The sequence below is a fragment of the Parasteatoda tepidariorum genome, chromosome 11 (assembly GCF_982258835.1).
Source record: "Parasteatoda tepidariorum strain Cologne lab strain chromosome 11, Ptep-v5.0, whole genome shotgun sequence".
Classification (NCBI taxonomy): domain Eukaryota; kingdom Metazoa; phylum Arthropoda; class Arachnida; order Araneae; family Theridiidae; genus Parasteatoda; species Parasteatoda tepidariorum.
The window spans coordinates 24,417,228-24,444,417 of NC_141765.1; the positions used below are offsets into that span (position 1 = coordinate 24,417,228).

Here is a 27,190-nt window from a genome sequence, read left to right on the forward strand (position 1 = left end):
GGACTGAGCAGTTCAAAGCTAAATACTTAAGTTGTGAAACAAAAATACAGTTGTACAAGACACTAGTGAGACCAATAGCTTTATATAGCAGCTAATGCTGGCCAATTAACAAAGCTCACAAAGAGAAACTAATGACTTTTGAGAGAAAAATATTAAGAAAATTTTATTGGCGCAGTAAGAGAAAACGGAACCTGGAGAATTGGGTACAATGAAGATCTCTTAGAAAGTTTAGGAACCACTACTCTAGCTTGAATGTGAACAGCTTATCTTAATAAGAAAAATATGAAATAGTGACACAAATACCAGATTTCCTAAATATTTATATTGTTTTATATTTGAAAAACCAGACTATATCATGTTTTAAAATAACTTATTAGGAAAAAAACTGAAAATTAAGAGGAAAAAAAAACTGGTTAAATTAAAAATCTTATTAAATAATTTTTATTTTCATATAGATCAAACAAAATATACTGCATTCATTTCAAAATGCATTTGACAAACATGCTAAGTTAAAAAAAAGTTAATGAAATGCATTTCAAGTCTTTAAAAGAAACCACTGTTCTTAACAGCTAGTGTATATACCTCAGTAGGTTGCTTAATGTGAATTAATTGCAATAAGTTTTGAAGCTGTAAAATCAATTAAAAAAAGCTTTTAAAAATGCAAATTTGAGTACAATTAGATTAAAATTTCTTTTAAAATGCAAGTTAGAAAAAATTTATACCAATAAATTAAATAGGGTCCTTTTTTTAAATATATGTAGCAAAATGTATGCAAGGGTCAAAAATGTACGGAATTGGTCAAATATCTTAAATACGATCCACCATTATTTTATAGCAGGTTTGGATTTTTCAACTTGACACTTGCATATACATACATAGGATGTCTCATTTTGATTCATAAGTAATTCTATAATTGCAAAATGAGGGTAAAAAAATTTTTTTTAATAGAAAAATCTAGAGAAATGCTTGTCAGATCAAAAAACTTAAAGATATTTAGATAAAATAATTGATATTTTTAAAAACCCATCTAATGGTGCCGAACTCTACGCTTTTTCTATTCTCCTGGAACAAGGACAACTTCTTGAACGAAAGGCCTAGTTTGAAAGAGTTAGTTTAGTTTCATGTTATCAGATAGATTTTTCAAAATATCAACATACCTACTAAACTGGATTACGATTGTAGGCAGAAATATACTATTTATTTTGTAAGAACTGAAACACACTATCTAATGCTAACCATGTGTATATGCGTGTTCAATAAATGAATAAGTAGTGATGATCAAAATCATTTTAAATTAATAAATCTAAAAATTGAATAGAAAGCATTACCACTTAAATTATGAAAACTGATATGTATTTTTAAAGATCTCTATTTTAAATAAATTTCACACCATTTTCAGATTGCAATTGCAGCATCACCTATAAACTAAAATGCAAAAATCTGCTTTAAAATGGCAGAACTTTTTTCTGAAAAATCCAAATCTCTAAAGAAAAAAAAAAAGATTCCTATTTGAGATTTTGAAGTTACCCCTTCCTTAACTTAGACGGGGGGGGGGGGGGGGGTAAGATTTGTAGGTAGAGTTTGATATCATTAAATGCATTTCTTTGAAAATATTTTGCACCATATATTTTTAGATTCTATGATCCAATGTGTATTGCTAGAGATATTTAATCGTACATTTTGGACATCCTATAATATAACTTTCTGTTCTTGAATAAAATGCAATTAAAATCAAACTAATACATTTTATATGTACAACATAATAAAAACTAGTTAAATTTATATCTTTCAAAAACATACTGTGCTCAATCATTCCAGAAGCTGAAATTTACTAATGGGGAAAAAAAGTTTAACATTTACAAAGAAATGGGAAATTATATGAACCAATGAATTAAACGAATTTTTACTAAACAAATTCCTTACAAAATGAATGATTTATACTGAAAAGAAACATAGTCTATGTTTGTTTTTTTATAGCCAAAGTTTCTTTATATAAACAACAAAATTAAAAATACAAGCAGAATATGATCTACTAAATTATTTGTAGAGAGAATTTTTTTAAAATATTTGTTACTGGAGCTGAAATGTGTGCTTCATTTCAGCATAAAATAAACAGGGTACTCTTAAATCAAAATGGAAATCATTTACTTTAATTTTTTACAAATTGCTTTATCATATAAAATATTCGTTAATACAATCATTGTTTTAAAAATGACACAAGGTGCCCTTTACATAGCACTTGTTAAATGACAGTCAACAACTGGATTTACTAATAAAGCTTTAGAATAATATAACAACTTTTAGAAAATATATAAGTTCTAACATTTAAATAATATTTCAGAACTACGGGAACTCATTCCTCGCAGCTTAAGTCAAATATAGTGAAAAGTTTATTATATTTGCTCCTTTACACACATGTTTTCCCATTTTTGCTAATAAATTATTAATATTTTACGAAAAATAAGTTAAGCTTAAATAAAATGGGAAAAATTAAAAGCAATATTTTCGAGTATCTGTAGAGAATATTAAAAGAAAAAAAACATTGCACAATTTTGAAATAAGTATTTCCAAATAAATTGTTCATTATCACAGGTTTAAGAGAAAATGCTTTAAGCTTTTTTTTCGTTGCATTTAATTGCAGATTAATTATTAAAATTAAAGAAAAACGCATTCGTCAGGCATGCTAAAAATTGTAGCAGAGTTCACGAGTAAGGAGCAAGATATTTTTTTCTACACATAAAATCTTTGCTGAATAAATTAATCAATCTCATCCCATGTGTGTCCCCAAAAGTGTAAAGAAAACACTTGATTACATTAGAAGGTAAAACAAACATTAAAGTTTTGCATATCAAGAGTTATTCCAGAATCAAATCTTTGATAACCAGAATCATATACAATTTTAAAAAGTGCAAAGTTAAGACTAATAAGTCCTGATCACAAGCAGTTTCGTACCCATGGAGCATTACATACATAGAATAGAATGTTCTATGTTACAGCTTGAAAGTTACTAAAGGGTAATACAAAAAATTACACTTCACTATGATATTCTATTGTGCAAATAGCTAAATCTATTTTTCTTTGGAAGTTTTTTTAAAAAATACACAAATCGAAATGAAGTATTACACTATAATAAATTGTTTAGAAATTGGCAATATTTTTTTTAAGAGTTGCAACATTTTTTTACAAATAGTTGAACAGATTAAAAGTGTAGCAAACTTTTTCTTGAAAAGTACAACAGTTTCATTCACAGCATGTGTAAAGTAAACACTCATTCACATTTTTAAAACAAAACAAACACTAAAGGGAAGAAATGGCACATACATCTTCTGGTAATAAAGTCCTTTTCAATCGGAATGATTTACATCAAATACACACGACAAACAGATGTACATGTCCAAGTATTTAAAATGAGTCAATAAATATTCAAAATTATAATTACAATCTCTGCACTATGATGATATTGTAGAATTGCATTTGTAAATATAGTATAAAATGAAATGCAGAAAGTTTTTTTTTTCATGTTTAAAAATGAAGGGGCAGATCCAGCTGTACACATCTAAAACATTTACAGATCATGCTACAGGAACTCCAACAGCAGGACAGATATGAAAGACACCATCAAACATGAATGTCATTTGGGAGATGCACAGTGACCTTTGAAACCACGTCCTAATATGATCACATTAAGGAATGACTTTTGGCATTTAGTTTTTGTGCTAATGTTTATAATTTTCAACTAGCAGGGGAAGACAATTCTTGGCCCATTGAGTAATTAGCATTGGAAGCTCCAGATGCTGGTAACAATAATACAGATGAATTTGGTTCTTCGGAGAAAGATAGATGTGCATTGCTGTTTGATGTTTTAATTTTGTTAGGGATTTTCCTTAAAAAAAAATGGAAGAGGTCAAACAATTTACAATAAACTTTAGAGTAATAACACATAAACCTATTCTAATGTGAACATGAAATTCTCCCAAAAAGTAAGACTCAGAACTCAAGCACATAAATGATATAGCTTCACATTCAAAGGAATATGATAGCATTTATGACTACATTTAGATAAAATTGAGTCTGAAAAAAAAAAATCAAATCAGCTACCCGGTGGACGAATAAAAATACGGAAAATCTTATTTTCTGCGAGTAAAAGCGGAGAAAATAGCTAAAATAAGTAAAAATACGGAAAAGTTGGCAGCTAGGACGTAGTTTGAATTTTCTGTTTATCTTTGAAAATCGTAAATAAATATAATTATTTAATTTCAACGACTGTATTTTCAACAACAAAAAAAAGCGGGATATTTATATTTAAAAAAAAAAATAACTAAACTTTTAGAGAATCGGAGTTTTTGATAAAAAGGCTGAAATTCGAGAGGCAAAAGCGAAAAAATCTCATCCCTGTATAAAGGTCAACCAGTTTTATTTCAAGGAAATGATTTTTAGAGAAACTTCAGGGGGAGGAATGAGGACTTCAATACTTTCGCTCCGCAGAAATTTAAATTCCTCATAAAATATGTTAACTTGTTCAAAAAAAAAAAGTTCCGCGGAAATTAGAGGGAAAATGGAAAAATCTGAAAGAAAGCGGAAATCCGCGAATCTGGGGAATAATCACATCCCTGTTTTAAGCACATTGAAAATTTCGTTCACTGAATTACAAATTTTTTTAGCAAAGAGAATTTCATGTAAAAACTCACTTGTCATAATTATGTAATTTCAAAAGATAAAATAGAAAACCAGTCATATAGTTCATGAGAAATGAAAGTTTAAAAATAAATTTTCTAGAAATTTCATAACATAGAAACTTTTCAACTTTTGTTCAAATCTTACATTTTGTCAATTAATATCATAAAAAAATTATTTCCAAACTTATGACTACTCTCCACTTAACAATCAGGACCATATTTTCCAGATTGCTGTAATCTCCATATTTTGATGATCAAAAATCCCAATCCACCAACAACAACAACAAAAAAAAACATGTTTATGTGCCTGATTTAAAAACAAATCAGCACTAACAAAGTGGGCACAACTTGAAATTAACTTTGGGATAAAACTTTGTTATTAGTAGCCTACTTTAAGGGTGTTCACCCTTTTTAAAATTATAAAACATACTCACCCACCAACTCGCGGAAGAAAAGCATTTTTTATAAATATGATACATTTATTTTTTGATACTGGCACCACAGTGGTCAAGTGGCAGAGAACCTGCCTAACAATGAGATGCTTTAGGTTTGAATCCTGCAGTGGACTAATTTTTTTCTCTTAATTTTTTTTTGTCTAATATTTTTTTACAGTAGAAATATAATTTTATTTTTGAATTAGATATTTCTAAATACTTAAATTACAGTAATTATCTAACCGTTCAATAATATGATAATGGTTAAAGTAATATCTATAAATAGTGCTTTTAATTGTTTTCTGCAATTTAAGTATTTATTTTGTTGTTTGAACAATAATCTGGATTATAATTATTGTGAAAAAAGTGAAAAAACAAAAAACTTATTTACATCTTGCACAATTAATAAAACATTACAGTTAACAAGAACAAAGTTTTTTTTAATTTGATCAGCTGAAAAGCAATCTTTATTAATATTTAAAAAGATTTCTTTACTTAGAAAGTTTAGAAGCATACACCCCGTGGCAGAATCGTGGCGACACGGCGACGTTATTGCAGAACGTTATGGAGCCCGCAGAAAGATTTTTCTCTTGGGAAGTAAAAAATTTTGGTTTTTTTTTTTCTGCAGAAATTTTCAAAAGATTTTATCTTCTTTTCAGAATTACATTCAAAAGATGTCTTTCTTGCGCATCTGAGTGGGAAAAAAATGCTTGAGATTTTCCTACTCTCATTTGAAAATAACGAAAAATAAAGAATAATGAAGTAAAAAATTTGGTTTTCATTTCTGTAGCAATTTTCGTTTGAATTTTTTTTACGCAGTTGTTACTATTGATTTATACATAGTTTTTAAAATTTTATATTTTTAATACGATATTATTTAGTACAACAACTGAATCTTGAAATAAAAACACGCATTTAGAAACACTTTTTTGAAGAGTCCTATTTGCGTTATTTCATCGTCAATCTTTTATCTTTCGGTAGTTACTGCTACGGATTTCATGATTTTTATATAATTTTTTTAATGTGACGATGATTTACAAAATGCGAAAATAATTAGTGCGTTTTCCCCCAACAAAAGGCGAGAATATAATGTTAGAATAAAAAATACATCTTAGATATTTAATTGAAAAATTATTTTATCAGAAAAGTTTATTTTTATTTTAAATTGACGAACGATGAATTTGAATTTTTTTTAAATTTTAGTAACACCCATATTTGTTATTTTTAAAAGTATCTTGAAGAAATATATTAGTATTGGATAGGTATGTCGCAGAAAGCCCGAAAAAATTCTGCCACAGGGAGCATACAAATAATATTTATAAAAAATTGGCGATGAAAAAAAAAATTATTTTAATCAATATTTTTTTATGGAATGAATTACTGTAATTTAAATAACAAGCAATAACTAGTAACTAAAAAATATAATAAACAAAATAATTTATATTTAAATTAATGCTATTTGTAAATAGAAAAGTAGATATTAAAGAGGCACAAAAACACTAATTTAAATGTCAAGTAATATTTAATAATTAAAAAACCTTAAATAAAATTAGTACTGATTGAAAACGGAAAAGTAATAAAAAATGTAAGAGAAAAAAACTGCTCACTGCATGATTCGAAATATTTTAATGTTTAGCATCTCACAGTCAGGCAGGTTTCCGGCTACTGCAGACCACTATGCCATTATCAAAGTGAAGATTTAACTAGTATATAAAGAATGCTTTTATTTCAAATGCGTTTTTTTTTTGTTGGCAGAATTGGCTGGCTAGTGTGCTTTATTATTTCAACAGGTGATTACCCTTAAGGTATACTAATATACTAAATTGAAGTCCAAAGTGAATTTCCTAAGTCGTATCCTCTCCTTGTAAGCACTTAATACACTCCTTGTAAGCACTTTATACACTTAAAATCTGACCATTATAACAAAAGTAATCTTTTTTCTTTTTTGCATACTGAACAGTGAATTGTGGTTTCTTTTAACCCCTCTTTTCTTTATCTTCAAAAATTTTTTTTGAACGCATGTAAGTAAAATATTTCTATAAAATATTTTTTTTAAAACTAATAAATCTTTAGCTGTTTAACATTTCAAGATTAAAATTCAAAGCTTCTGGTTTTTTTACCATCATCAATTGGTCTTAAGTCAATTCAATTTTTATTTAAAAGTTAAAAAGTTTATTATTTTTATTAAGATTTTTTATTATGTAGCTTTTATTTTAATCTTACTTTCTGTATCTTATAAGTAAATAATATTCCAATGTATATTATATTGCAATGTATCAATACATTGTGATATTTAACTGATAAATCACAATATAATTTTTTTTTACATAGCTGAGTCCAAAACATTAATAGACAGGTAAACGTTTTGTAATGTGAGTGTGTAATTTGATATGGAGAGCAATTATGCACATTGTGTTCAAAACAGCTTTTTTTCCTTCCAATTAATTAGCTCAAATTACTACCAAATAATAAAATTATTATTTAGGAATACATTGGGATATGATTGTGTGGAACACAACTAGTACATCTGATTAAGATTAATCTAAGAGCCAGAAACCATAGTGGTCAAGGATGAATATTGTTGCGTAAAATTCTGACTGTGCTAGGGATTAGAAACAGGCAGACATAGATTACAGGCATTCTCATTCAGAAAATTCTATTTGCATTTTAAGGTGTATTATGGGGAAAAAAATACTACAATTGATAACTCAGTAGTTATAAAAACTGTTAAAATTAAAGTTGAAACATAGTAAAACAGAATTGTTTAAAAGTCATATTTTGATAGAAAACAGGGAAAGGCTCTGTGGATTCAGAATATGACTAAAGGCAAAAATTCATTATTTTCACATCCAAAAAGAGAGGCTAATCAAAATTTAAAAAAAAAAAAAAATTTACAATGTAGCTTACATAAGTGGTAAACGGGCCATCTTGGGATGTCACAGAGTTTTCTTTCCAATGGCTAAATTTTCAACAACAAATTTTCCTAGAAAGAAAGTTCCAAAAGAGAAAAATTAATTTTGAAACCTACCCCTATCCAAATTTTTATATAACTATTCCACAGAGCCCTTTTAAGTGCAGAAAAAGAATATCAATAAAACATGAAGACAATTCGTTCTTTGAAATTTGCAGAAAAGTATTGGAAACTTAAAAAAAAAAAAAAAAATTCCAGCATTTATGAGGGATAAAGATAGAAATAAATATAGAGGATGTGAATCAGCTCAGCCTTAAAAATAATATGCCAAATAAAGGGTAAAAAGAATTTTTTCATGAACATAAATTATCCATGCTAAATTGCAAAGCCAAGAGTAGATCGAAATTTCTAAGCATGGCAAAAATTAAAAAGGTGTGCAGGCAAATTTTAAGCTATCTAAACTAAAAAGGACTAAATTTAGTAAAAATATTTATACTTTATTTTTCAGAGACTAATGGAAGACGTGGCATAAAACCTTTTTCTATGTGAGTATGTATGGATTGAATATACGAATTGAAAAAAAAAGTTAAACTATGTAAGTACAAATTTCGTCATCTCCCTCATTTGAGTACAAGTTAATACTACCTTTCAATACTTCAGAATGTAGCTTTCCATTGAGGCATCAACTATTATGAGTAGGATTTCATCAGCTTTATTTATTCAACATTATTTTATCAATTACTTTTTCACACTGTTGTTTTAATGCCAAAATAATACACTTATCAAACTTTAAAATTTTCATAATTTTAAGAGAATATATCTTTTTTTTACTCAAATCTGACCTGTTGTGTTGACATGGAATATTAAAAAAAATAATAATTTACAAAAATAGAAAGCAAGGTTTGGCTTTCTTGCTCAAATTCTTGTTAGTAATTTAATATTCCTTGTAATACTTTTAATACCTGGTTAAAAGTGATTTGCATTTTCTATTACATTATTTTATAAATATAAATGCTAAATGTAAGAATAGAGGTCACCATAGATAAGTACATATGAGTGAACAGCTTTCAACATCTGAAGATTTAACACTATGAAAGTAATTAAACATAAGTTTTCTAGAGCCGATAATGAATTTCCTTTTTTAAACAAAATATTTAAATCTTTCATTAATTAATATTTATCTTTTTTACTCATATGAACCATTTCTTATCTTTAGGCATGTAACGACTCAGGCTGATAAACATGATTAAAATATGATTTAAAAGTATATACTTTACTAAAAAATAGTAACAAATAATAGTAGAGTATATAATTCATAAGTTGACATTTTGAAAAATAGTTTGATTGTAATGCTGGCAGTCATATAATTCATGCTTAAATATACATAAACTATTCCAGATTTTCCAGATTATAAACAATCGTTCATTTTTTGAAAGGTAAAAATAGAAATTCATTAAAAAAGTATATTTTTGTATCAGACTTCCATAAATTAAAATATTGAATGCATTACTTATTTAGAATATTTAAGGCTTACACCATAAACTATGAAGATTACTTTCATTAAATGAGGTAAAGTGGATAGTTGCAGAAAATTAAAAAAGGTGAACTTAAAAAACCATACCTTTTTATGAATAAAAGCAAATAAGTTTAAAAAAAACTCCTCGTTAATATTTTTTTTTAGTTTAGAGCTACAAGCTTGAACTTTGAGTGTCATCTTATTAGTTTCTTGCTTAGTTCACTTATGAGTACAGCACATATCAATAACGAAACACTGCCGAAATGCAATTGGTTATCTAGTGCTATTCTTAAGTTAGATGCAGAATAGTTTTCCCGCCATATACTAGACCGATAGAGGCAAAATGCAGAAATTCCAGGGAAAAAGGGGGAAGGTTTTTTATTAATAAGGGGAAAATGCATTAGTCGTGTTTATCAGTGAACAGTGGAAAGCTAATGAAAGAAATATGTCATACTTTACTACGTAAATATAATGATGAAAAAAAAGTGAAGTGGAAATATAAATTTTTTATTAGAATACAGAAATAGCTAAAGAACAGCTATTTTTAATCAATTATTAAGTAGGAATATAGTATTAAAATTTTTATCCAGTTACCAGAAAACTGGGAAAAACTTTGCTCGCTTTCCCGCCATTACGTACTAGAATGAACAAGTCATCCTTGAATCTGAGTAGATAGAAAGGTGCGGGCGTTAAAAAAAGTGTTTTAATTTTTATTTCATAAAATATTTAAATTGCTTTTAGAAGAAGCTGAACTCTGGAATAAAGGTGTTCTTACTAAACTAAGGTTTAACAAAATGCACCAAAACCTTATGCTTAAAATCCCATTGCAACCCTAACAACAAGTTTGCAAACTGAATGCCATCAAGATTCTTGATGCCTGAAAGTCAAATGGAATGATGTAATTGCAGGAAAAGTGTAACTGTGTGAAGCAGAGGAAGAAATTCTAAACTCAGTCTCTGCCAGATTGATTGCAGGTTAGAATGAAGAAATTTTGACCTTTTTATTATTTTAGAAAACAAAATAATCTTGTAAATGAAATCAGATGAGACAAATTATTTCGTTTTTCACTTTGATTTATGCAAGGGAAATAGCAAACAGGAGGTGGTAGGAAAATTTAAAATATATTACTATGCTGTACTATATAAATATAAGAGTGAAGTGAAAATACAAATTATTAATTAGAATACTAAAACTACCAAAATACGGCCATTCACTTCTATTCAGTATTAAAGTAGGAATATAGTTAAGCTGCATTGAATCATTTTTTAACAATACAGAAAACTGGGTAATTTAGACATAAGGGATAGAGATGGTCCCCAACAATCTGGATAATTGCTTGTCAACCGTAGTAAGAAAATCAAGGAGATTTTTAAGCCAAAAATTTAAAATATGAGAAAATAAATATTACAAGCATTTCAAGTAATAGACTTAAAAGATAATTATATCTCTTACAAATAAAAAAAAATCAGATATAAAGTAAATTTGACAATAAATGTTTTAGTCTTGAGTAGGACTGGGCTATAAATCAATATATCGCGACATATCGATTTAACGCCTATATCGGCAAACCGATACAGCAACTTTCATTCCAAGCGATGCATCAGAAATCTGATTTAAGCCGTCGAGTGAAGAAGACGATATAACGATATAGCGATACACGCAAGGACTTTCTCTTACGTTCAGATGCCAACTCGCGCTGTGGAAGACGATATTGTTTCGTTATGTTGAGACGGCCTTGACTGATGAGCGGTAGAATCAGAATCACTTTTGAGACTTTATATCGTTATATCGCATGTTCGTTTTCGCACCTTCGCGATTTGAAATCGTTTCTTGTAGATTATTTTCAATGGGATTAACTTCGTGATCGCCGTCGTAACCTTGTTCTGAACGCAATCTATTATTGAAAAGAATTTATAAAGAAAAGTTTCTTCATTAATTAGATAAGTTTTTTATTTATTTTCTGACAAAACTTTTTTTATATTTTTAAATGTGAAAATTATCGGAAATCTAATTTAAGGCACCCATAAGGAATTAAATTACAAAGTAAATAAATTTGTTAGGTTATTTCTTTACTTTCTTTTAATTTATTAAAAACCTTTCGGATAAAACTTCTAATAATTTAATGGGCTTCTATTACTGATTTTAAATTTATAAATCTTGAGTTGTTTTTATTTTTAGAAATAAAGTTAAAACAAAACTTATTTTTTGGACATAAGTCAATAAACTTTATTTGTTCAAAAGAATTTGAAAAGTTTGCGAATTTTATTCATTTCTTTTCTTTTTATTAATTACTACTTCGTTTTATTAGAGAGTAAAATCATTATTTTTTTTTAATTTTCGTTTTATATTATTAGTTAATTAGCTAAATATATTACCGAATATCACAATTCTTTTGTTTTTATTTTTAAGAATTTAATTAAGAAACTTTGCCTTACTTTGTTTTTCGTTCGTTCATTATTTAATTTAATTTAATTATTTATATGAAATAATAATAAAAATAGTGTTTAAGAAGCATTTTTTTTCTAAAATTTATTTAGCTCTTTGTTTTAAGCATACAAATAATCTTTTAACGAACTTATTTTTTAAATTTTGTTCCTATGCTGTTAGGTAAATATATTGATAAATTTCACTTTTATTTTTAAACTAAGAAATCTTTTGTTATTTGCGTGATCATTTTTAGAAAATATAACAAAACTTGTGTTTACTTCTTCATTAAGAATTTGAACATTACGATCGAACTTAATAATTCTGTAATTATTTACGCATAATAGTACAAGCAAATATTGATTTGTTAAAAAAAGTTTCTTTTTTAAAAAAAAAAAAAAAATATTTTTAACACTTTGTTTTAAGTGTATAATGAATTTCTTAACAAATTTTTTTTTAATTTTTAAATTTTTTTTTCAATAATTTCAGCTAGATATCTTTATAAAATTCCCTTTTTATTTTTAAACTGAGAAATCTTTCAGAGAACGAAAATTTTAAGAAATTATTACAATTCTTATGTTTACTTTTTAGTTTAAAATTCGAACATTTTTAATTTTAAACTTCGGCTTTTAGTCAATCTAACTTTTATTTTAATTAAAATATATTTTGAAATTTTAAAATCAGCTTTTGTTTAAAAACAATATTTTTTTTCATTAAGGGTGTTTTAGGGGTTAACTTAAATTAAGACTGCTTATACCTTATAAACGATAAAGAAGTGCAAATATTTCATTCTGTATCTACACACATTTTTTCAATAAATATTTTAAGTAAGATTTGTACATCTTAGTCAATTTATTTAATATCTTTCTTTAGCAAAACATATATATTTTCAAATTTATAAATTGATTTAAATCAATATGCGTATGAAGTCTTGATAGAAATCTGACTTTCTGTGCCTTAAAGTAAATGAAATTCAAAAATACAATATCGCGATACATCGCTATATCGCGATACATCGCTATATCGCGATGCAAAACTGACGATATATCACGATATATAATTTCTAATATCGCCCAGTCCTAGTCTTGAGTAATATTGAATTGATTCTTGTATTTTACACAACGAAAAGCTTAACGCATTTAAATATGGCTATTTTTGTTACAATAAAAATTTATATAGCATTCAAACCTTGTTTAACATACATAAAATTGCACAAGCATACCAAAAGATTAAAACAGTGATTCTTAACCATTAGTTATTCATTTATTTTACTTGAACCCGGATTTTAATCCATAACCTAAGAAAATCAAGGCATGTAATACAACTGTATCGTAAATCTGGAGACAAGCTCTTATATGTTAATTTTTCTTCGTTTTTTTTATCGAGATAATGATTAAAAAAAATTTCTTAAATTACTTATCACAGTAAAAAATGCTACATTAACCTAAAATACTAACAAAATATAAATTGAATATAATATGCATACCAATTTAAGTTTTCATGTCTGATTCTTGGATTTGACACATGATTGTTATTTTACCTAACACTATTAAATAAACCAATTAAATAACTATTAAATAACACGATTAAATAAACCAAACGCTCATAAAAGTTAGTGTGTTTTCTATTATGTTCGTGAAAATTTTAGTTAACATTCCGATGGTTTACTAACATTTCAGGAACATAAAAGATATGATCAATTGAGAGGTCTTTTTTTAAAAGCACAATGCTTATTAAAATCTCTTTATTTCTCCCCTTCTTTGTTTTCAAGAAACACTAGACAGTAGTTAATGGTAATATAAACAGATTATAATTGTAATATAAACTAAGTAGAATGGATAACTTAGTCAAGAATTACACAAGGGAAAATAAATAAATGTTTTTATCATTTTATTTCAAATTTTCATAAGATTTCAAAAAATTAAATTTTGATATTAGCTGTAAAAACACAGCAAAAGGTTGATCGATTAATTAATGTATTTTTTTGGAAGATTTAAGGTTTTTGAGATTTCACTTTTTTGCAAACTTCATTTTGTCACCAGTTTAAAAGTATTAAATCAGTATTCTTAATTTATAAACACTACTTTTAGGTACAGTTTCTTAGAAAGGAAGTAAATTCTTATTTTTGAATAATCACTTACCAATTTTTTGTTTTTTTCCGAAAAGGAAAACAGCCAGTAGGCTCTACAGGTGGAGGCTGATCCAACATTAAATCAGGGCTAGGACCACCATCAGGGCCATAAATATTTAATTCAGAATAACATTCTGTTTCAATCATCTAAAGAAGAAATTTCCATCAGAATATAAAATTTAGAGGCATAGATTAAAAGAAGTCAGCATAATTCCTCAATTGATTTACAGATTGCACAAAACCACAGTAGTAAATTATGCCAAATTAAACGATTGATTAAATATTTTTCGTAGCTTTGATTTAGGTCTATGGAAAAAAAAGCGTACCAAGTTCAATCTTAACTTGGCTGAAAAAGAACTTCTTGCAATCACTTTTATTTTGTTCATTTTATCATTGTGTGTATATCATAGTAAAGTGAAAAATGTCAGATGGTTTACAACAAACAACTTAATAGAATTATTCAAATAATTTTTAACACACAGAACAAAATATTAAACTTTTATTAATTGAACAAATTAGAAAAAAAACCTCTCTCTCAGAACTTTTAGATAAAAGAGGTATGATTTATGATACGAAATTATGACATTACCCATTGGTGCATTGTTTAGCAGGAACTAGGTAAAATTTATTGTGCATATCTGTAAACATGCCATTTAGTGCACTATTTATTGTTTAAGAAATATAATTTAAAACTGATAAAATAATTACACTAACATTCATTTATTAATAGACAAAAACTCTTTGTATGGAAATGCTTAAATAACATACAGATTACTTAGATATCATTTCTTTTATTTTCAAATGAGCTGAAATTTTTTTAAATTCAAATAAATCACTTAGAAAAATTTCTACAAAACAAAAACATACTTCATGTTGCCATGGTATTGATATGCTTCCCATGTTAAACTTGCTATAAAATGTATCATCACTAGCATCTATATTAACACCTTTCACTGTAGAAAATTGCTCAATATCCAAAACATCTTTAGCATATACCGCATGTGGCTAGAATTAAAATCAGACACATTAATTTTGAACCACTAAAAAAAAAATGCAAATAAAACATAAAACATCAATTTCATATGATACTACATTTAATAATATGTTCAGCGTAACTTTTCAACATAATTTTAATATAAATATGTGTTATTAAAACTTTAATTAAAAAATATTGATGTGTGGCACAGAGCAAACACTAATTTTTCAATGGGTTTTGTTGAGTAATTAATTAAAAAATATTGATGAATTGATTCCAATCCAACAATTGACTCCACTGATTAATATAATTTAGATTTTGATAATTTTTCTATGCAATTTAGAATTTAATACTGTTTTTAGTTTCGATTGTTTTAAATTTTAACTCTTTCCAAACTTGAATAGTTCAGTTGAGGGGACATTTTTTTCCCCTAAAATTTATTTTTTTCACTTTTTAGTGAAAATTTTTCTGCAGTTTCCTGAATAATAATAAAAAAAAATAAAGTGCTTTAGAATAGAATATAGCGACAGAATTCCAGATAGTTTTTGCCAAACTACTGTCAAGAAACCATCAATGCAGCCCAAATTAACGCATAAAAGTAGATAATCCCATTTCTAAAAATTATCATTTCTAAAATAAATGCTTTGCATTTCTATATGATATTATGAAATAAACTGGAATAAAGAAAGTAACATCAAGTATACATCAAAATATCTACAACAGGAATATTCCTAACTTCATAAAAATATGAAGCAAAAGTCAAAATATGAAGTAAGGCAGAAATACATACATCAGGCACAAAAGGAGGTTGTAAAATACCAGCTTCTAATCTTTTCCAATTGATACTTTTAAAAAATGGATGGATCTTAACTTCTAGAGCGCCATATCTTCCTTTATTACTACCAAGCCTTTCTTTAACTGTTTTTTTCAGCAACTAACAATACAAGCACAATTCACAAATTTGAGTAACATTTTTAAAAGCAATAGTAACACATATTACAACATTTGTTAAAATATTATACTCTATCTAAAGCGAAACAACAAGAATAAAGCACAAATAAAGGCATAAAAATGGATAAATTATAATTTAGATTCTATAAATAAGAACTTTCCTCATAGTTAAAACACAAATGACTGTAGAAAGTAACAACACGAACACCTTGCAATTAGTAAAAATGTGGTTTAACCGGCAACGTAAGAGGAACAAAATGATAAGAGGAGGTTATATAAGTAGATTGGGTCAGAATCACAAGCTGCCAAATATAGAAATTATAATAGATTTCCAAACCTTTTTCTTCATTTGAAAAGCAAATTTATCTTAAAATACAGCTTACATTAAATTAATATTAGTCCACTTCCAAATAATACCAATTAGGACTTTTATTGTGGAACCAAATATAGTCATTATCACGTAGAGACTTATTTTTCTCAAAGTAAAATTTCTTAATGATGTAAAATAGTAATTTGAAGCATTAGTCATCTTTCATGGACAGGAACTAATAATAGACTTAAAATTTTAATTTAACTAACACCAAATATATATATATATATATATAATTATATTATATATATATATATATATATAATTTTTTGACACTTCATAGCATAGCCTTTTAACCTTTTTCTTTGAAGACTGTGGCACAATATCTGGGTATGGAATAAAAGAGGCCTTCTAGAGCAAACATGGGGATTTTCGCCTATTCAGACTGAGGATTCTGAAAGAAATCCGCCCTTGAAGTGCTCTGACTTTTCTTCCAATGAATTAACAAAAATTTTTAGGTCAGGTGATTGACTAAGCCAGTTCAAAGTTTATCATTTTTAGCCGTAAGCAAACTTTTCACAATTTTGGAGGTATGCTTAAGACCATTATCCTGCTGAAACATCCACAAAGCATTTTTTACAAGCATAAGGTAGGACATGAACTTCTAAAATATTTTTATAAACATGTTGATTCATAATCCAATCGACATATACAAGGGGAAAAACATAAATCTGATGGAAAGCTCCTAGAAGTATCAATCTGATCTGCCTTTGCTTCACAGTTGCCTGTTGGCATGGGGACCTATTCTGATGCCTTTGAAGGATAAATATAATGTCAGTCATTATTTCCATACATCTTAAATCACTCCAAAAGACCTTCCAATTCTTAATTGTCCATGCTTTGTGCTCCTTTACAAATTTTAATCGGGCCACCCTCTTCTATGTCCGAGCACATAACCCCAATCTAGTTGCAATCAGACAACGTACTTGTATCAGGTAAAAACATTTTTTTATTAGAAAAACTCAGTTTGTATCAAGTAAGAAGCAAGTTCTGTAGGTAAAAAAAATAACTTTTGTAACAGGCTGTCACAAATACATTGGTAAGTGGAACATTTCTTTTGAAAGTCAAACAAATTTAACAAGATAAAAAAAAAGAAAGCGCAATAGTAATTATTTTCTTTGCCCAGGAAAATTTTATCCAACAAATCTATGTTTATTAATTTAATGAAACAGATACTTAAAATATAATTATAAGCACATTTTACGGACATATGATTGCTGGAAGAAGACGCTCTGAATTTTCTTCAAAACCTTATACAGTACAGAACCAGTTATCCGGAAATTAGAAAACTGGAAAACCAAGAAACCGGAACGAAATTCGGTAAATTTTCCCACCATTTTTAAAAAATTTGTTTTTTTTTCCTCATAAGATTATAGGATTTTTCTTTCTTTTTTGAAAGATGCTTACATACCATCATTTTAGAAATAATCATTACTGTATTACTTCATCGTTTTTTCTTCTTAAGATTATTTCCTAATATTTTTTTTTGTTGGGTTTAACAATAAAAAAAACGCCTTTTTGTTTCAATTCAGAAAACCGGAGAAATCAGTTATCCGGAATAGCGATGGTCCAGATCGTTCCGGATAATCGGTTCCCTACTGTAATATGATTTTTTTCTCTACTCTGAATAGTATTTTTGTTCCATTGAATGAAAAATATTAAATAAATTATCATTTTTATATACAAGAGTAGCATTTATAAAATATAAAGGGTGAAAAGTAAACTTTTTTTTTCATGAACACATAAAAAATTATCTATACAATTTTCCTATATTTTCAACAAAAAAAAGAAGAAATAATTATATATATATACATATATATTCTTCCCTTTTTCGCATTCTATGAGTCACCATCACATTTTTGCACTGAGAAAATAAATAAATAAATAAGAAAGCAATTTTAAAAACCATGAAATCCGTAGCAATAACTGCAAAAAAAAAAAAAAAAAAAAAAAAAAAAAAAAAAACAGATTTAAGACAAAATTACGCAAGGTTACTCCAATGCATGTTTTGAGATTCGCATGTTAACAAATAATATTGTATTAAAATATCAGGATTTCAAAAATTAAACGAAAATCAGTAGCAATAAACTGCTAAAAAATCAATCAGCCTTATTACTTCATATAAGCTTTTTTTTCTTAAAAAAAATTAAATAAATAAAAATGCCATTTTCTGAGTGAACAATCTCTTAAATGTTTGCAATTTCAAATTAATTTTTAACAATATCAATTTTACACTTTTGTTTTCACCATAGTAATTTGAAATTAGCTCAAAGTGACGTTTTGTTTTTCTTATAAATCTGTGCAAAAAAAAAAAAAAAAAGTAGTTTTACACATGAACAGGAACTCAGAAAAGAAAAAAGGCTGTTGCTAGCAATGGAGGTATAAATGTCTCAATAACAAGATTTAGTGAAAAATATGAAAACGTTTCGCTGAAAGAAAATGTTCTGTATTGGAAAGAAAAATGAAACAATCTCACAAAAAGAAATTTAGAACTCATTTTTTGAAATTTCCTGCTGGAAGTCAGATTTGTGTTTTAGCTCAAAAAGGGCCAGAATAATTCATTTGTATTAGTTTGCATCATTCTTAATTTGGCAGATAGGTACACTTGGCATAGGTGTGAAACCCCTAAAAGCTGTTAAATACCTGTTATCTTTTGAGAAATGCATATTCTTCGTGCTTAATTTTGTAACTTAATTCATCAATAGCATTTGAATCCTTCACAGATAGCATATATTTTAAAACTTAACTTTTATACAATAATGAATCAATAAAAATTCTACTTTTATTAACAACAAAGTACCAATTTTTAAGATTCAGTTTCTCAAACTCATTAAATAAACTTGTCAAAACAAGTTTATTTAATGAGTTTGTAATGAGTTATATATAATAATTCATTGAATGTATATTATAAGCATATTTATAAAGTTTAACTTAAAAATATTTGAAAATTTTAAAGTAAAAAGCAGCCATGTTTCAAAAAAAAATGACGTAAGTTTATTAGGTAGTTACATTTTAATTTGTTTTTATGAAATATTTATTAGTGCAAATTTTAAAACAATGCTTCAGGAAACAAGCAAAAAAACCAACTTAGTACTCAGAAATAATTTGTATACACCCTACCTCTTGGCATAAGGATTTCGCATCATCATTAAATTTTGTGGAATATCGTTCTTTATCTTCCTTTACCCTCCTTTCAACTTCTTCTCTTTTTACTTTTTCTTTTCTAGCACGGAAAGGTGCCTAAAGTAAAAGTTCAGTGTTAAAATCAATAAAATCATTTACAAAACAAGAAATAAATTGAACAAATTAATTTACTTGTCCTTCAATCATTTCATAAATGAAGCAACCAAGACTAAACCAATCTGGACTAAATGTGTATTTTTCATTGTCTATAACTTCGGGAGCTAAAAAATAAAATTTCATAGAATTATCAAGTTACACTGTTTATAAGCTGTTATAAACTGTTTTAAAATTAAAAGCTTAAGTAAGAAGGTTTTTGTATTGGGAATAGCAAATTCAGATAATTTTGAACTACAAAGAGATTTTTTAAAAAAGGATGGATATAAATTAGGCACAAATTATCCCATACATCATTAGGTGGTAAAATATCAAATATGCAAAAAGTAGAGTTATTAGCCTAATGGTGTGCTTTCATTTATATAGAGTGAGTTTAAAGTCATACACATTAAAGTTCAATGGTCCAAAAATGTACCAATTTGAGAACTCAAATTAACAAAGTATTATAGAGATTAGTTGAAATGATTACTTTTCTTTTTTGAAAACTCTAGGTATTAAAATCTTTTTGAGAATACCAAAGCTAGTTAATTTTACAAGACAAATTTCAGGAGCTGCAACAATAAATGATTCAAATAACATTTTGAGGTAACCTATGCTGTATTCCTAATTTCCTTGTGCTATTGGTCAGCAAATATAGAAACTTCATTTAGATTTTATTTGTTTTTTACTGTCACAATGAAGGATCTTCCCACTATTTTCATATCAGCTACTGTTTCAATTAACCTGATATGGTGAATGGGTAAATCACTGTTGAGTTTTAGCACCTATAATATAGCACCTGGCAGATTGAATTGGATTAACAATTGAACCAAATTTTGGTAATATGCATAGTTATTAGCTTCAAAAAATGTTATTTTTTTAAAAAAAAGTTTTATTTCAAGATTATTTTGTAAGTGGTAAGCAATTCAGACAAATTAAAATAAATAAATGTTAGATTTTCTTTTTATAACATAAATAAGATTAAACTTTAAGAATAAACTTATTCATCGCAAATTAAAGTAAATAAACAAAACATATTTATTAGTAGAGAATGGGGGGGGGGTAATTAAAATGAGAAAACATTTCAGGCTATAAAATCTTTTTAGCTGATTAGAGGAAGGATATAAGATAAAATAAAAACAAAACAAATCATAAGTTTCCTTATGTCCAAATAAAAATTAGTAGATGCCACCTCAATTGAATGATTACTAACTTTTTAAATTAATTCTAAAATTATGCATGGAATAACTAAAAACAGTCTTAAAATTTCTGAGACAAAATATAATAGCACAATTTGGTTAAATTAAAGTAAATTATAAGTTAGTAGACAGTCCCTAAATAGACAATGCACAAAGGGTGGAGGCTATCAACTGTTTCATTTTAAATATAAACAAAAAAGAGTCATTATATTTTGGTTATAATATCATTTAGCTGTTAACTTTGCAGGGATGAGAGTAGTCAGAAAGTAAAAAAGGAGGATATCCATGAATATATATATATACAGAAATTTGACAAAAAAGTGCAATTTTTAAACTTGTAGGCCATGTGATTATAAATCCCGATGATTAATTTTAAAATTGTATGAATATATAAATATGAATCACGTACACGATTTTAAATTGAGAGAATATGAATCCCGATATGAGGCTTTTAAATTACGTGAATATGAAACTCTATATCAAATTTTAAAAAATGTGAAAATACAAATCATGATGCGTAATTTTTAGATCACGTAAATACGAATCACGATGCATAATTTTTAAATCGCGTGAATACAAATCACATTGTCTAACTTTGAAAGCATGTATAAGTACGAAAATCGATGTTTGATATTACAACCACAAAAACGAACCACGACATTGGATTTTAAGTTCGCGTGAATACGAATTGCTACATAGTGTTTTAAAAGCGCGTAAATACAAATCGCAATATTGGATTTTTAAATCTCGTAAATAAAAACAGCAATGTACGATATTTATCTCGCCTGAATAAGAATCGCAACGTTCAACTTTAAAAAATCAGGTAAATACGAAAATCGATGTTTGATAATAAAATCGCGATTTTAAAAATACATATATGCAAAACGGGATATTGGATTTTTAAATCTCGTAAATAAGAATCATAATGTACAATGTTTAAACAGCGTAAAAAGGAATTGCAATGCGCAACTTTTAAATCAGGTAAATACGAAAATCGATGATTGATATTAAAATCGCGTGAATAAGAATCGAGATATTTGTAGAGTCTGAACTAGTGATTTCTAAAAGGCTTGTTTGTATTGTTTTTGTTTAGACATAATAAATAAAAATTTACAAGATTAATTGAATAAGCAAATAAATATTTTCACAGCAAATTCACCTCTATTTTTTTCCATTTGCTTTCACGTCAGACAACAGGGTCACGACGTCTAAATTGCGAAAATACGAGCTATCCGGCGGACGAATAAAAATACGGAAAATCTTATTTTCTGCGAGTAAAAGCGGAGAAAATAGCTAAAATAAGTAAAAATACGGAAAAGTTTGCAGCTAGGACGTAGTTTGAATTTTCTGTTTATCTTTGAAAATCGTAAATAAATATAATTATTTTATTTCAACAACTGTATTTCCAAAAAAAAAAAAAAAAAAAAAAAACGGGATATTTATATATATATATAAAAAATGAAACTTTTAGAGAATCGGAGTTTTTGATAAAAAGGCTGAAATTCGAGAAGCAAAAGCGAAAAATCTCATCCCTGTACAAAGGTCAACCAGTTTTAACCCAAGGAAATGATTTTTAGAAAAATTTCAGGCGGAGGAATGAGGACTTCAATACTTCCGCTCTGCGGAAATTAAAATTCCTCATAAAATATTTTGACATGTTAAAAAAAAAGTTTTTTTCGCAGAAATTAGCAGGGAAAATGGAAAAATCTGAAAGAAAGCGGAAATCCGCGGAAGAATCACATCCCTGACATTGCTACTTAAAAAAGTCAAGAAGACAACAGAGTAAATATTATCAAATTAGAAGCAAAAAAGAGTTTTGAGAAAAATTCATTTGGAAAAAATAGTACAGTTGGACACCTCAGTGTTGATTTCCTTTTGTTCTACAAAATGAGTTTTTATGCAGTTTCACACAGCTCGAGCAAGCCAGCTCTCTCCAAATGATTTAAAACAGTAACATTTTACAAATGACAGGATAAACCTAAATTCATAACTGTAAGCTGACATGTATCAGATTTATCTCATCATCTACTAAGCCTCAAGCGAATTTTTTTTACTCTTGGTAACTGGGCCAAATAAATAAGTGATAGGAGGAATAACAATACCATTTTGTATGGAAAAAAGTAGAAAAACAATTTAACCAGGTATGCTGGTTCCAAAAGTAAAATTCCACGACAAATTGTCAATTTTCCAATTTTTGACTAAAAGTCATGACTTTCCATTGATTTTCAAGTGTACAAATACGCTGGAAAATGTTTTTTTGCCATGGCAGTCAAACATTTGACAGAAATTGACATTTAATGAATAGGACATACTAAAATATCAGCATACATACCCATATAACCAACAGTACCAACTCTACCTCTGACCATTTCTCCATCTGATATTTCAGTAGCTAGTCCAAGATCTGATATTCGGACATGGCCTAAAATAAATGTATATTATATATATATATGTATGTGTGTATATATATGTGTATATATATTTATATATATATATACACATGTATATATAATGTGTGTATATATATATATATATATATATATATATATATATATATGCATGCAGAGATAATGTGTATATATATATATATATATACACACACACATACAGTAGGGAACCGATTATCCGGAATGATCGGGACCATCGCTATTCCGGATAACTGATTTTTCCGGTTTTCTGAATCGCTACAAAAAGCCGTTTTTTTTATTGTTAAACCCAACTTAAAAAAATATATTTAGAAATAATCTTAAAAAGAAGAAAAAACGATGAATTAATACACTAATGATTATTTCCAAAATGATGGTAAGGTAAGCATCTTTCAAAAAAGAACGAAAAATCATGAAATCTTATGAGGAAAAAAAATTTATTTTTTAAAAATGGCGGGAAAATTTATTGAATTTCGTTCCAGTTTTATGGTTTTCTGATTTCCGGATAACGGGTTCTGTACTGTATATATATATATATATATATCTTTACACACATAAGTCTCACATTTATTAAAATAATTTTACAAAGTATAAAACCACTAATTTCTTAGTGAAGAGAACAGTGGATAAAAGTGGCATGTGAAGTTTTTAAAAATGTTAACATAGAAAAAAAAAAACTAGTTTTTAGAGTGACCAGAAACAACATTTTTGGCACCATGCCAAAACTAAGAATCTGCTACAATGGCAATTGGCCAAATTTTACTCTTTGTATGACGCCAACAATGTTATTGCAATGTGAATTAGAATCTCAATACTATTATTCATAAGAGTGAATGAATACGAAAACTACATACTTGCATAATTTATAGATGAGCTTTATGATTTGGCTAAAGCTACCATCATTATTTTGAAATTATTATTAAGTCATGCTGTTCAATCTTTTAACAAACAAAATGAAACGTGAGGTTAGTTATTGTACTATTTCATGATAGTAGCAATGTATTTTAAATACTTATGATCATAGAAAAATATTTGTACACTTAGAAAATTTACCTAAAAGAATCTCCCAATTCTAAAAATTCAATTTGAAATACCAGCCTAAAGAGCAAAAATAAAGTGCTAGGAGGAAAGAAAAAAAAGAAGAGTAAAATGCAAACATCAAAATTAGTGGTTTCACAGAGCAAACAAATTCTATACTTCATATTTCCTCTATTAATGACTCATAATTTACTATTATTATGCAGAAAAGAAACGACATCAAAAATATTTTTTTTTTCCTTTTGAATAATCCAAGAGTTTCTATCAGGGAATGAAACAATAATATTTAATCTGAAAAAAATTTAGAAAATTTTCCTCTGACAAACACATGTTGGTAAAATGTAGCCACCTTTTTATCTTTTGTGTTAAAGATTGTTGTAATAAAGTATAAATAATTCTTCCTTATTAAACTTTGGCTTTATGTTAGCAAATGGTATATTATTTGTGTTAACGTAGGGAGGGGAAACAGTTACAAAAGATACTTAGACCAGGCAAAAGATAAAAGGCAATGGATTTAGGTAAAAAATGGAAGTAGCATTTAGATGAATTATTGAGTTATTATTTTCAAGTTATAAATTCAAAAGTTCTATGACCACCCTCCTTTCTTTACAAAATCAGCCTTTCTTCACAAAATGAGCTTAACTCCGAAAAATAAATATAAAAAATTCCTACACACTCATATTATTGCATATTTTTTATAACAGACAATTTTCTTTTTACTCGAAATGGACCCTTGATTAGATTGTAAGCTTTTTGGAGTAAAACTTTATTTTTGTAATAGGGAAGACACATTTTTTAAGGAGTTGTTAACATTATGAATAATTTATGAAACAGTTATGTTGAGGAAAAAAATCTAAAAAAGGAGCCTTGTGAAATTACACATTAAAATTTTCATTTACTTACCTAAAATTTTCATTTACTTACCCAAAGAATTTTTAATTTTTGTAAAATTTTAAATGTAAAAGTCTTCATCAAAAAAAACTTAATTTTTCACATTTAAAGCAATTTTAATTGTAACGTATCTATTTTAATAGCTTATTGGATGCTATAATCTTTAAATTATGCACATAGTATTTAGGTAAAAATTAAAATTTAAACATACCATGATCATCTAAAAGGATATTTTCTGGTTTCAAATCTCTAAAAACACATAAATATTAAATATTAATAAAATATTTATTTAAAGAACAAAAATAAGAAACTACTATTTAGTATTATTTTTTGTACCCTATCTTTGATATTACAATCACAATATTTATAAATGAATACATACACAATCAAAACTATGATTATTTGTGTCTATAATTCCTTTTTTCGAAAGTAATTTCAAAACCTTAGCAAACCCATCAGCTTTAATATTAAACAATCATCAGTCACTGTATTATATAAATTTATCAAGGAAAATTAAATTTACAATAAAGAATTTGGATGTGTTACATAACTATTTTGCTATAAAAATATTAGTATCCAATTTTTTTTTACCAGACTTTTTTTTAATAAGTAAATTATAAATCAATTTCTTCAACAACAAAAAAAATTCAACTTTTGTGTAGCTGTATACTTTCGGTAAGTAACTTTGGAATAATTAATTAACACAAGACTGTACTAAATAAAGAAAAAGCCAACTCTTGCTAAATTATAACCATATAAGCTACATGACGTGAACTGTACAAACTTAAATAAAATAAGAGCCTGTGAGCTATTTAGAATAGGTATTTTTGATTGTGTACAATGATTATTATTATAAATACTATTCCTTCAAAAATTTATTATTTACCTATATATTCAAAAGTTTATTATTCATACATCTATAAATTTCATGAAGGTACCTAATGTTAATTTATAGATGAAAATACAGAAGGGAAACAAAAAAACAACAAATTTACTAACATTTAAAAAAAAATTAAACTGATCTTAAAATCTACCTAATCTTGTGGTAGGATTTAATAAATAAGTTACCGGGGCAGGATTTTATAAATATGTTACATACGTATACGCAATTAATGCAACAATACATTAATTAACGTCCCATATTTTTTAAGTTTTTACTTTTCTTCTTCATGCCACTATCCAGAATTTTTATTATATTTCCTAACATCAAGCAATTTATTTTTGTATGCTTCCCAGTTTTGAGAACTAAGTAATGAAAAACTATGATGCATCCCATGACAGCAGACCATATCAATCTGAGATAATCCTACGAAAACACAGATTGATATGATCTGCTGTCATTGGATGCATCATAGTTAGCAACAATCCTACCAGTAAATTATTCAAAGTATCTCCTTGAAAAATTAATTATCCTTGAATAAGTGAAAATGAGTGTTGCAACTGCATGAGAAAGGAGTACACAGTGAAAGTGGCAATGCATTTTCTATTGTTGAAAGTGAATACCTTGCAGACCTTTTTACTCAAAGTTTTTATCTTAGCTCCTATATAATAATAAATTTTCAAAGATAAGAATATTCTTTAACTCTCCCGAGCATCAAGCTTCAAAATAACTAAAAACTAATTACAAAATAACTAAAGCAGCTTGAATTATCCAATTTTTCGAATTATCTATATTCAAGACTAATGGGAGTTCAGTGTATATAATGTTAAATGAGCTTTAGCACATGGGCATGTTCTAAAAAGTTGTCAACAAGATACCCTGACTTAGATCCCTATTTAATTACAGCTCATCAAATCAATGTCAATGATAGAACATTGAAGATTAGAAGCTTAATAATTTAGAATTACTTTATCAATAAGTAAACATGCTGATATATTTCAGTTTTACCCAAAAACTCATCCATTTTACACTATTTTTCTGTTTTTCCTTCAAAAACAATTTATTTCAACTTTATAGCTTTAATTAATAAA

At 27.1% G+C, this 27,190-nt stretch overlaps 1 protein-coding gene across 2 annotated transcripts in view; it reads right to left on the reverse strand.

Annotated features, from left to right (window-relative positions):
- Nucleotides 1–527: 527 nt before the first annotated feature.
- Nucleotides 528–27,190, reverse strand: part of Gprk2 (G protein-coupled receptor kinase 2) — an 87,369-nt gene continuing 60,706 nt past the window's right edge. Inside the window, exons 9-17 of one of the 2 annotated variants that reach the window (XR_001585201.4) lie at nt 25,431–25,468; nt 23,197–23,286; nt 19,705–19,793; nt 19,510–19,629; nt 15,859–16,002; nt 14,960–15,097; nt 14,103–14,239; nt 8,018–8,093; nt 528–3,883 (exon numbers count right to left, since the gene is read on the reverse strand). Coding sequence is in view for 1 of the 2 variants with exons in the window: in XM_016069152.4 (XP_015924638.1) it covers nt 3,733–3,883; nt 14,103–14,239; nt 14,960–15,097; nt 15,859–16,002; nt 19,510–19,629; nt 19,705–19,793; nt 23,197–23,286; nt 25,431–25,468 (907 nt within the window). In the remaining variant the exon portion in view is untranslated. The remainder of the gene's footprint in view (nt 3,884–8,017; nt 8,094–14,102; nt 14,240–14,959; nt 15,098–15,858; nt 16,003–19,509; nt 19,630–19,704; nt 19,794–23,196; nt 23,287–25,430; nt 25,469–27,190) is intronic. The other variant, XM_016069152.4, reaches the window with a different exon arrangement.